Source organism: Podarcis vaucheri (genome assembly GCF_965113315.1).
Source record: "Podarcis vaucheri genome assembly, chromosome: 11".
In the NCBI taxonomy this organism is placed as follows: Eukaryota; Metazoa; Chordata; class Lepidosauria; order Squamata; family Lacertidae; genus Podarcis; species Podarcis vaucheri.
In genome coordinates, this window is record NC_138749.1 from 65,562,528 (window position 1) to 65,574,981 (window position 12,454).

General features: G+C 41.8%; 1 protein-coding gene across 2 annotated transcripts in view; it reads right to left on the reverse strand.

Moving 5' to 3' along the window:
• Positions 1-161: 161 nt before the first annotated feature.
• ENTREP1 (endosomal transmembrane epsin interactor 1) overlaps positions 162-12,454 on the reverse strand; it is a gene marked incomplete at its 5' end in the record, with an annotated part of 34,310 nt that continues 22,017 nt past the window's right edge. The window contains 5 exons of one of the 2 annotated variants that reach the window (XM_082241586.1): positions 162-984; positions 2,133-2,422; positions 4,154-4,303; positions 8,190-8,268; positions 9,511-9,637. In XM_082241586.1, the coding sequence (XP_082097712.1) occupies positions 784-984; positions 2,133-2,422; positions 4,154-4,303; positions 8,190-8,268; positions 9,511-9,637 (847 nt within the window). In that variant the 3' untranslated portion in view covers positions 162-783. Of the gene's footprint in view, positions 985-2,132; positions 2,423-4,153; positions 4,304-8,189; positions 8,269-9,465; positions 9,638-12,454 lie in introns of both variants that reach the window. The other variant, XM_082241585.1, reaches the window with a different exon arrangement.

Sequence of the window (12,454 nt, forward strand, 5' to 3'; positions counted from 1 at the left end):
GGGTAGTGAAAACACTCAGAGGTGCAGTCCTTCCTTGCTAGAGTGTCTTGTACTTTCACCTTAGCATTTTTCCTGAATGGGACAGCAATGTACGCTCTTCTGAGGGCTCCCCTTATCTCCTTAACACTTTCAGGTGGCATGTTCAAAAAATTAAAGCCAGGTTCATTCAATGGCTGAGAGGCCCATTGTAAACTCTTTATATTAATTTTGTTTTTACTCTTAACACAGTACATGTGGACAACATTGGTGTTTTCCATTACATATTTATCCAGCTGAATAGTTGTGATTGAGGGTCTGATTCATCTGCTATAGCACCAGTTGATCTCCAGAGAAGGGTGGAGGAGAGAGAACACTTTTAGTTTGACATCAATTCCAATGGCTAACTCTATCACATATTTCCTTGGAGACAAAACACAAGCAATTAACTGCAGATCGTAAGTGAAACCACAGCTACTGGAGGCATAAAGCCCTTCTACAGAAGTTTTAAGTAGAATGAATCAATTGCTTCCAAACATCTTCAAACACATGCTCTTATTTCTTCCCAACACCCAATAAAAAGTGCTTCTCATATACACAAATTGCACCTGAATATACTTGGTTTAAAGACAGCTTCAACATTGGAACATTCTGAGGTTTTCCTAGAAGTAACCTCTTCCAACAGTGTCCTCAAGTATTGTTTCCAAAAGCAGCAATAAGTATGAAATACAGATTAACTTGTTTTTTTCACAGAGTGGTTTTCTGGTCTGTTCATTGCATCTGATAAAAGTACTCATAGCTATTAGTTCAGAGCACTGTTTCGCGTACAACTCCAATGAGACTATGTGGCCGTTCAGGCTCTGACCTCTGTGTTCTCTCCAGCCGCCGGGTTTCTGCTGTAGTAAAAGTACTCACATCCCCACAGCTCTCCAAGTGCAGGAGTCCCGGGTGCCTTCTAAAAGGCAGCGTATATGCCTTTGATGCAGATGAACACGCAGGGATCATTACCTTCAAAAAAAAAGGGGGGAGTACAGTTTTGTTTACCTTATAACACCTTCCATTCACATTTTTATATCAAGGGAGGAAAACAGTTACTTCTCATTATGAAAATCCCAACAATCTTAAAACACTAAAATGGGCCATTCAGTATGTTGAAAAAGAGTCAAGTCACATGTGAATTTGACCCTGTACATAAGTTTATTTATTTGGAATCCTACCTAAAAAGACTCTAATTTAGTCTTTTATTGATGGGTCTATAGCACTTACTCCTAACGATAGCAAAACTATTCAGTAATCCAGACAAATGAGTTGTATCCACTTTGCTTTTTTAAAAAAAAATTTTTTAGGATAAAAGCAACAAGAGGCATATGGCAAACAGGTTGGTTTCAAAACTTGAGCCATTTCCACTCCTTTCCTAGTTCAGTATGGAATTGGACAAGCAGGAAATAATCTCGTATGAGACAGTAACCTAGCAAACCAAAGCAGATATATTAAGAGACGATCCATTCCCCCAGCACATACTCTTCTTCCCCTGTTTGTGGTGTTAGACTTATCCGCCTCCCAGCTCCAGACTTTAAAGGGCTGCAGATAATCGAAGGGGCTGGTCCATATTTTTATGTTGTGCTAAATGAGTTTGGAGGCTTCATTGACAAGTATCATAGTTCTTTTGGTTATTTTCCAAGTGAGTAAAATATTATTCCATACTTGTCAGTAGTACTACATCAGTATATAATGAGTTTTTCCCCCTGAATTAACATGATCACTACCTCCACATGAAGTTAGCATATGTTTATCCTTCTTGCTGTTTCACTCTGCCATAGGGATGAATTTTATAAATTTTATAAATTCAGAGGTGAAAAGTTAATAAATAAAAAATATTGACACAGATTCACCACTTATTATCACTAGCTCCGGGATTGGAGAAATGTGAAGAGAATTGTGACTAGATTTTTCCATCACCACATTTAGTATCTAGCATAAAAAGAATCCTAAACTGTTTGATTCTGACTGAACTATTATTTTTCCTTTCAAAACCACGTTGACACAGGCCAGCAAGACTTCCAAAACTGCAGCTACAAAATGAATCTGCATCCTGAAAGCCAGATATGTCAACTGCAGTGAAGGAACATAGGAGTTCAGCTGCAATAATCAATTACCTGCTCAAGGAAGCTGGCACTGTGGATGGCTTCCTCCATGTGCTCCTCATCTGATTTTAAAACACATTTTATGTCTTCCACTAGCTCGTGTATGTCAGGGGTCATGGTGCAGGACGACTGCTCTAGAAACCTTGCCACGAGCAGTTTAGTATCCATGTAGGATTTGTAGTCTATCAAAGACCGAGGCCGTGAGCGCAAGGCCTTTGCTCTCAGACTCTTTCGCAAAGTGACAGTGGCTAGTTCTGGTTTTAATTCTGTTTGGGTAGCAGCTTCACAACTCAGCACTGGACCTGAAAAGAAAAAGGAAATGCTTCTGGGTAGCATATACGTAGGCTTGCATCCAGCACTTCGAATTGTGCACAGCAGAGCATATGATGTTTGCCAAACCCTCCTACCTCCCAAAAGAATAAGGCAGATCACCTGTCTCTAGCTATAAAAAAGGGAACCTGATAATCATAGGTCTTACAAAAGTGTAGAGTCAATCAGTATTAAGGATATATATATTTCAGAGAAGTATATGTTTTTATTATGACTTACTATGGTCATCCACACTCAACCCTACTACTTGCAACTTGCACAATATTGCTTTGATTGCATGATAGCAGTCTTGACTGCTTACTAGATGCAGAAAACTTAGTTGGCGTGAAATTTAATGGTGGCTTCAAATAATTCTAAATATTAGTATTGTATAGAATAGGCATACAACAGACTGGAACAGTTGCTTAAGAAGTTATTAGTATTTTCTAGCTCTGTTCCAGAAACTTGATCTGGCTTTGGCCCCAAAAGACTTCAATTCAAATCCTGTATTTGCCAAAAATTCATTGAATGGGCTTTAACTCTGCCACTAGACCAGCAACTCATAACCAGAAAATAAGATGGTAAAACTGTTTGTGATAGTACTACTATAAGGCGACCCCTATTATTTTGAACCCAAAATTAAGAAATCAGTATTTTAAACATCAAACAGAACAACTTTGAGCTTTTGGGGGGAGGTCACCCCAAGTTGCTGAGCTTTTTTGAGGGAAGTTGCCTTAAGTTCCTGAGCTGCTTCTTTCTTTTCTTTCTTTCTTTCTTTTTTTGCAGCAGTTGGCCCAAGTTAGGGTTGCCATATTTCAAGAACCAGAACCCGGGCACCTGCACCAGGCCCAAGCCCAAGCCATGTGCATTCACCATGTCTGTATAAGATGACCCCCATTTTTGGACTAAACAAATTTAGCAAACAGCAGTGTCAGACACAGAAAAATACAGTATCTGAATGGTAAAGTGCAAATACAGGCCTAACACTTCATCTACTATTTGTAGTAGTATGCAAAATGACATCCCTGAAGATGTATTTTACAAAATTGTTGCTAGGATTAAGAAACTACTAAGGAATACACACTAACAAGACAGACAGACAGACAGAATGTTTACATTAGTTAACTTGCTCCTCCAAGGCATCAGTCCAATTACAGATCAAAAAGTCTTAAATGCAAATACAGTGGTACCTCAGGTTAAGTATTTAATTCGTTCTGGAGGTCCGTTCTTAACCTGAAACTGTTCTTAACCTGAAGCACCACTTTAGCTAATGGGGCCTCCTGTTGCCGGAGCACGATTTCTGTTCTCATCCTGAAGCAAAGTTCTTAACCTGAAGCACTATTTCTGGGTTAGCGGGGTGTGTAACCTGAAGCATATGTAACCAGAAGCGTACGTAAGCTAAGGTACCACTGCAGACCTCTTTTATTTTGCAGCCTGAAATGGCTGCTTACCTGGCTCTTGGGTGGGCAGCAGTTGCGGCCTAGCACGGCTTCCCCTCTTCCACCAGGGGGCAAAAAGCCTATTTGTCATGACTGGCGACTGGGACCTCCTTTGCCACTGTGGATGGCAAGATAACCTGCTAACACCAAAATTTGAACTGCCCAATTGGGCAAAAACAGGGTCAGAGTCTAGGTCTTCACTCCCGTCCACTGGCTGAAAATAAAAGTGAATGGGTCAACAACTGAAAGCTATAGTAAATTTCCTTAGGGGAAAACCCCAGTCACCTCTTGGTGGAAATCCATGCAGCACAGGATCACTTTCTGATCGTTTCCTGAGAGGCTTGAGGACTGTCTTGGAGGTTCCTGCAGGGACTAAACTGGCATCCGGATGCAAGGTGGTCTCTCTAGTTATAGAATTACGTTCATCACCACCTACTGCAAAAACAAAGTAACAACTCAGAAGGGAAAAGAAAATCAGTTAGAATACGCTTGCGTGTAATGAAGTGCGTAGAAAAAAAGATCCTCGGGACATGTATTAATATTTATTTCAAACAGATTTCTATGACTATTTTTAAATCAAATATTGGCTCCCAAGCAATTTTTTTTTAAAAAAACCTATGTATTACACTAAGTTATTTGTAAAAGAGAAAAAATACTCCTTGTCACAGGTAGCACCAACAGAGCTTTCTAGAGCAACATCCAAAAACATTTTTACTGTGTGTGTGTGTGTGTGTCACATCTGGCAAAATTATGTTCACATTACTCAAGGAACCAAAGTTTAAGCAAAACATCTTAGAAATGTTAGGGCATTATTCAGTCATTTCATGAAGCAGCTGGTACCACAGGTGACAACGTTCACATCTACAAGGCTTCCAAAGCCCTACTAGATACATTCTTATCATGGTGAGCTGGTTCCCTATCCTCACCCTCTACCCCCCCCATCCAACAGCAAGCGTCCTCCTACCATTGCAGGTTTCTTGGGATGGACCCTCCACATGGTCTGAGTAGACCACAGGAGACTTCTATAGGCTGAATGACCTGCCAGGTAACACAGGGCTACATCTCAGTCCTGTGCACAAAGGCTCACTTAATCTGGGATGTCTGAATCTGACATCACCCAAGTTGAACAGCTGGGTCCATAGAAAAAGGAGTTAATTCAGAAAGACAAAATAAAACAATTAAAAATTAGGAGTACCATCTCAAATCTGTCAAACACAAAGAAGCAAAGATTGTGGACAAAAAGAAAAGGCCAAGGTCATTCCTTCAGTAATACAGTGGAACCTTGGTTTTCAAATGTAATCTGTTCCAGAAGACTCTTTGACTTCTGAAACTTTCAAAAACTGAGGATCAAAGGGCGGTTGGCAAAATGCATTGAAAAAGTGGAGAAGCAAAGTGGAAGCTGTTCAAGCTCCGAGGAAGCAATTGCTTCTGGGTTTTTGGCTTTCAGGTTCCAAATTGTTCGGCTTCTGAGAAGCTCAAGAACCAAGGTTCAACTGTAATACAAAAATGGTATAAGGCCCCATTCTTGCTGAAATATTTGCAGATATAACGGATCATGGCCTGACACATGGAACTTGGAAAAGCACACACATCATAGTGCTACCAAAACCAAATAAAGACTTGGAGTCGGTTGAGTCCTTCAAAATTTGGAAAAGCTTAATTTTTGTCCAATGATCCGAGAGATTAGACAAAAATTGAAAACTTGGAGCAAGGGTTTGCTGTCATGGTTGGGCCAAATCGCCACTATAAAAATGATGGTGCCTCTTCAGATTCTTACCAATAACCATAGAAGACAAAAAATTACAAAATTGGCAAAACATGCTTCTAAAATTTATACACCAGAATAAAAGGCCAAGGTTACCATATAAAGCATTATATAAACCAGCCAAAGGAGGTGGCAGTACCTAATATCATGTATGCAGCTGCCCATCTACATAGCATTTTTCTGGTAATTCAAGGATCTCAACAAATAGCTTGGCTAAATATAAAAAACCCAAATGAACAGAATTCAGTAAGAGGGGTCCCATTTTGGCAAATTAGTAAAAAAAAATTATTGAGATAGAAAACCCCTCTTTATTATCTAATCTAAAAGTGTGGAAGAAATGGTTCCCAAGGATGGCCTCTCAACTTTCTCCTGTAATACCATTGGCATTTCACCCTACTTTCTATAATAGAGATAGAACATTCCTCTTTGAAAAATGGGAAAATGTGGGCCTGTTTTGGCTTAAAGACTTTTACAAAGAAAACACCCCTTTGTCTGGATTAATACTACAAGAAATGGTTTAAAACTTTTCCCACAATCCATCAAGTCATCCATTTTATAAGTAGCACAGAAATCTGCAAACAAGGGACAAAGTCACTAACTACATTTGAAAATATTTTATATACCACAGACCCTAGAGGTAATGGTCTAATTGCTTTAATCTATAAAGTGTTTGCAAATTTTTCAACCTCAAAGCCCTCCATGTTGAAGACTAGATGGGAAAGACTTGGGAGAAGGGATTGATGATGGATTGTGGGAAGGAATGTGGCAAAAAGCCCCCTTTCGAGCTATTTCTGCCCAAATAAGAGAAAACACCATAAAACTAACCCACAGATGGTACTTGCATTCCACATTGCTGAGCAAAATAGACAAAAATATTTCTCCGCAATGTGGGAATGAAGGAACATTTATACACATGTGGTGGAAATGCCCATTGATTAAAAACTTCTGGTGAAAAATATTTCAGGAAATGGAACAAATTACATCTCAATTGATCAATTTAGATCCCAAAATAGCATTGCTTTCTATATTTGCAGATGAAGCACAAAATCTTAGAGACAAAGACTTAATTGTGCATCTTATAACTGCAGCACGTCTTGCTCTTGCTAGACACTGGAGGACATTAAACGTGAACCTATATGAAGTCTGGTATGCTTATGTCTGGGAATTAATTTTGATGGAAAAGTTAACAGAAAGGGTATGTGAAACAAAACAACGTGAGAAACTACATAACTTTTACATAACATGGTCCTCCTTTATTACATATGCATCAAAGAAAGAACATGCATTTAAACCACCTAAGACACATGGAAGCATGTGGAATATTTTTTAAACCAGCAACTGTAGAAATATTTTTTTATTTGATTATATTACTAATGTAATTACCTGGACGTAGTTGGGGCTGTTTTTTGGGGGGAGGGGTTAGGGGAAAACTGTATTTGATTGCTTGTATTTGATTATATGTTGTTCTTATATTCAACTAATAAAATATTCAAATAAATAAATGATATAATTAGCTTTGGAAACAAATGTTTTGGGTACATGTGTGATCATCTTGGCCCAGTTCCTAGTGAAATGAAAATAAGTTAGATGATGATAATTTTATTTCTACCCTGCCCGTCTGGGTGTAGACAAAAGCTTGCTGAACCACAGACTCAATTCAATTCAAGATCAGCTTGAATTGCTAAAACCATCTGCTAACCTCTTTAGCTGCTGCCTGCAAAGGACAAATCAACAGGAGAACTGCAAAGATGGGGTGAGTGGCAGACAAAGTCTTGTTCAGGGGTCAAGAGCTGGTTGGCTAGCACAGGAACTGTGATGGCTCCTCCCATGAAAAAGCCATGTTTCAGGATTTCTGCCAGAGATGCACAAAGTTAGCATCATCCAGCTGCTCTGCAGTTAGACAACCAATACCGTTCTTTGCCACCAACATTTCTAAAAGCATTATATTAACAATAATCTACCATAAGTCAGCTCGAATCTGTTTGTCCTCATCCATCTAGTGATACAAAGCCATAAACTTTATTCTATCAGGGTTCCTGAATTCAACATTTCCCTGATAGAATATAATATTTCTGCAAAAAAGTTTAAATAAACCAAATGCATTTATTCAAAACCTATTTAAAACTTTTTTCACAGACCAACCTTGGTAGAACTGCATACTGTTTTTTTGTTTGCTCTTATCTGAAGCTACACTGTAATTTTTTAAAATTATAAAGTACTGTTGAACAATCTGGTGAATCTTCTATGAATCTGTTTGAAGCTTAAAAGCAGAGGGTGCTTTCTCCCATAATTTAGATAAAAATGGTTAGTCACCCCTTATTCCTGATGTGGGGTTCTAGGAACACGTTTTGCAGGTGAATCACCTTTAATACTCTTAACTGTGGTCAATTGTTCTAATGAAATCCCATGTCAGATGCTGCACTGTTGAAAACAATAGGAGGAAACATTTGTTACAGAGGTGCATCCGCTTGCTGCTTATTCATTCAGCATCAACTCCACCACAACACTTCCAAAGGCCTTTTTTTCAAGTACTTAAAATCAAGCCCAATTCTTTACCTGGAGATACTTGTGCCTCATTCTGTCCTGGTGAGCCAATCACTGCTTCTGAAGCATCTGAAATTTGAAATGTGTTTCCCTAAATAAAAAATTAACATTATCCACATAAATATTAATAGGGAATTCATAGAAAGGACAATTCAAGAGCTCTTCAGTATCTTGGTAAAACCAACACCTATCCTCCCATTCAAAGACCAATAAATATTAAGGAGCTAGCAAGCAAGCATATAATCCTTGGGCCATAGGTGGGGGTGGGGTATAAGAAGCTGGGCAAAAAGCAAGACAAACCATATTATGCTTGGTTTTTCAAACTAATTATTATCAAAATGAGTTATGCAAATGGAAAGTAGCTTATCCCTCAGGGAAAACTTCATTATTATTTTTAAACCCTGCTTTGAACAGCAAAACATGTTATACCGTATTTTTAATCCTATAGGACGCTCCATCCCATAGGACGCACCTAGTTTTTTGGGGGGGAAAGAAAGAAAATTTTCCCCTTTATTTCCCCCCCCCCAAAACCAGGTGGGGGAACAGCGGTATGGCAGCGCTCCGCCTCCCCGCTGTCCCCCGAGCTTGTGGGGCTGGCCGATGTCTGCCCGGCACGAGGGGCGCTCTGCTTCAGGGTGCCCTGCCCGCCGGGCAGCAGGCTGCTATCCGCAGCGTGGGGAGCCCTACGGGAACTCCTGCAGCTTGCGGATAGCTTCCTGAAGCCTGGAGAGTGAGAGGGGTCGATGCGCACTGACCCCCCTCGCTCTCCAGGCTTCAGCGAAAGCCTGCATTCGCCCCATAGGGCGCGCACACATTTCCCCTTCATTTTTGGAGGGGAAAAAGTGCGTCCTATAGGGCAAAAAATATGGTATATATTTTAAAATTCAGATTACCAGTGAAATTGAAGATACTATTTATGCCTTTTCAGCTTCTAGTATTACACTCAGGTTTAGGGATTGGACTCTGATTCTCACTATACATGGAGTAGATTCACTGAAAATCAATGAGGTTGAGTTCCACTTATTTAAATGGGTCTACTCAGTGCATGACTATGTTTGGATCCAATACTAGGATACTACAAAAACCAAAAGTATATAGTCAAGATACATATAATCTAATACTAGGATACTACAAAAAACAACACTACAAAAGAAGCAAAAGTATATACTCAAGAGATATAAAATCCAAACTAGCTAAATATCTTTCATTCCCAATTTAGCAAATTCCAGTTAAAACCTGAACGTATTTAGCTACTTATTCCTAAGCAGAAAAATGAAAATTGAATAACCTGCTGTGAAAGCACATCAAGTTGGTGGAATCCAATGGACAGTACCTGTGCATTATTCTGGCCAACCACAGCTTCATAAGGAGGTGGGGAATCAAGCGGACAAAAAACCTCAACTCCTTTAATTCTGGCTCCATAAATATGTGGTAGTGGGATGACATCAGAACCCAGCATCCTAGGAGAAAAAGGTTGTATCAGCTATAAAGTTCCCTCGACTCTTCTATGGAAAGTGGTCCCACAGAATTCAGTGACCACAGCAGATATCATTCTTTTGTGGAAGAGCAATTTGTAGGATACTCTCTCAAGAATCTTCACAGGGCCTCTAACATAACCCAGACGGTTATCTGAAAGTGGCATAAGCAGCTGGAGATGCTGTTATATTTTAAGCCAAGCTGCACAGCTGACTCCTAGGTAAGAGGTTGGCAGGAAAGGCCTCTCTGGTGCCCCAGAAGGATCCTCTCTCACATTGCTAGGTGCTATTAATGTTTCCTTACATTCTTCAGTTCCTTTTTCATGCTTAGGCTGCAGCTCTAGAAAACCTTCACAGCTAATTCTAGATCAGGCTGTGTGAAAATTCAGCGCCATGATCATGAAATGTAAATTGAATTTCTCCCTCATCCCTTAGACAGCAAACTGTTATACTCTGAATCCCAAGCCATTCAAATTTCCTAATTAACAGACATATTTTTATTTGGTGCATAATGTGCCTATATATTTAAACTCCCCATACTTAAATGGCCTATTATGCTATGCTTTACTTGACTTTATATGAAAATTTGAAACTGATACCTACAGGATTTAAGTAAAGAGCAATAATTACCATTCCAGTTTTTTGAGATTATTTTTTTTAGGGGAACCAGCAGGGGGTAAAAAGCCTGCTTGAGTCCAATGTGTCTCAACATCCTACTATTTTACTGTGAGTGAAGAGAGGTGCACCAATCTGGGACTAGGGAAAAGACTTCTCTTTCCACTCTTTCCATGAGCTCTGCTTCACTTAGTTTTGTTTCACACTTCTTGCTTTCTATTTTTTATTTTGACGAAGGGAATCTGCATAATAATGACTCTATAGATCAGGCAGACTACAGGAGGTGGCAGGGATGGCCAGGATTTGATTAGTATTTTATCCTGCACAATCAATTTATTTTCCATTAGTCCAAGCCATTTCTATTTGCAAGACACTATCAGCTGCCGCCGCCTCATACTATAAAGGGCTGCGAACAGATTGTCTCTAGGCTCTTCATAAAACTGTCGTGTGCAAGGAGGAAAGATGCAGAGAAAACTGGACTGCTCTAAGAGTCTAGCTATGTTACATAGTCAAGCATTGGCACGGGGACATTCCCAGGGGAACTGAAGGAAGCAGTGGTGTGTCCACTCTTAAAACTTCACTAGATCCTTTAGACCTATCCAATTACCGCCCAGTTTCAAATCTTCCATATCTGGGTAAGGTAATTGAGAGAGCAGTTGCTGAATAGCTTGGTAGGTTTCTGGAGGAAACATCGGCTTTAGATCCATTTCAGTCCAGGTTCCATCCTGGTTTGGGGACCGAGACGGCTCTGGTTGCCCTAACAGATGATCTCCGTTGACAACTGGATCGAGACGTGTGAAGACTGCTGATTCTTTTAGATTTGTCAGCAGCCTTTGACATGGTCGATCATGATCTTCTGGACCACCGCCTTGCCGACGTGGGGATACAGGGCAAAGCCCGTAAATGGCTGTGCTCTTTTATCTCTAGTCGGGGACAGAGGGTGGTGCTAGGGAGAGAGATGTCGCGCCACTCCTTGGTGTGTGGAGTGCCGCAGGGCGCAATCCTCTCCCCGATGCTTTTTAACATCTTTATGCGCCCCCTTGCCCAGATTATCCGGAGCTTTGGGCTGGGCTGTCACCAATATGCTGATGACACCCAGCTCTATCTGTGTGATGGCCTGGGATTCGGACTCGGAGGCTGAACCTGAGGAATCCCAGCCTGCCCAGGATCCCCCATCTCCAGAACCAGCTGAGCAGGGGCTGGGGCATGAGCCTGAAGGCTCTTCACCTGTGCTGGATCCTCAGGTGCAGGCGTCAGCTGAGTCTGCTCTGGCCCCTGAAGTGATGGAGGACCCATTGCCTGCAGGTGCTCCACTCTCAGCCCCGTCAGGGGAAGGTGAGGTTGCCTCTGGGTCTGGTAACCCTCCAGCCTCTCCAGAGCTGCAGAGGCTCAGGGCAGAGAGGCGGAGGGAACTAAGTTCCCGCAGGAGGAGTGCTCGCCTCCAGGCCAGGAAAGGCGAGTCACCTGTGGACCGCAGCCGCCCTATGCCTCGGGGCAGATAAAAGCCAGTCAGCCCCAGGCCCACGTTGTTGCTAGCCTGTTCCTGCCTGCACCCTGACCTGCTCTTCTGCCAGAGTTCCTGATCCCACCCGACTCCCCGCCTTGGACCCAGCTACAGCTTTGACGGACAACCTTCATACCGCACCACTGACCTCAGACTGGACTCGGACCTCGGCTCACAGTTAGCCCCCGGGACCAGCACAATCTGCTGATGGATGGCCAAACCAACTCGGCCCCGGACACACTGACCAGATGCTTGGAAGCTATGGCTGGATGGTTTCATGGGAGCCAATTGAAACTAAATCCTTCGAAGACAGAGGTCCTATGGCTGGGTCAGGATGGCATGGGGATGAGGGACCAACTCCCTTCTCTTGCGGGGGCCCAATTAGTGCCATTGCCTTCCGTTAAGAGTTTGGGTGTAATCCTTGACGCCTCCCTTTCCATGGAGGCGCAGGTTACAACAGCCAAGGCGACATTTTTCCACCTTCGCTGCATCAAGCAGTTGGTCCCTTACCTCTCCCGCCCCGACCTGGCCACAGTGATCCATGCAACGGTCATCTCCAGGCTTGACTACTGTAATTCGCTCTACGCGGGGCTGCCCTTGAAGCTGTCCCAGAAACTCCAGCGGGTGCAGAATGCTGCAGTGAGGCTCATCACGGGGTCTCTGCCATGGGAACAGTGCTTTTC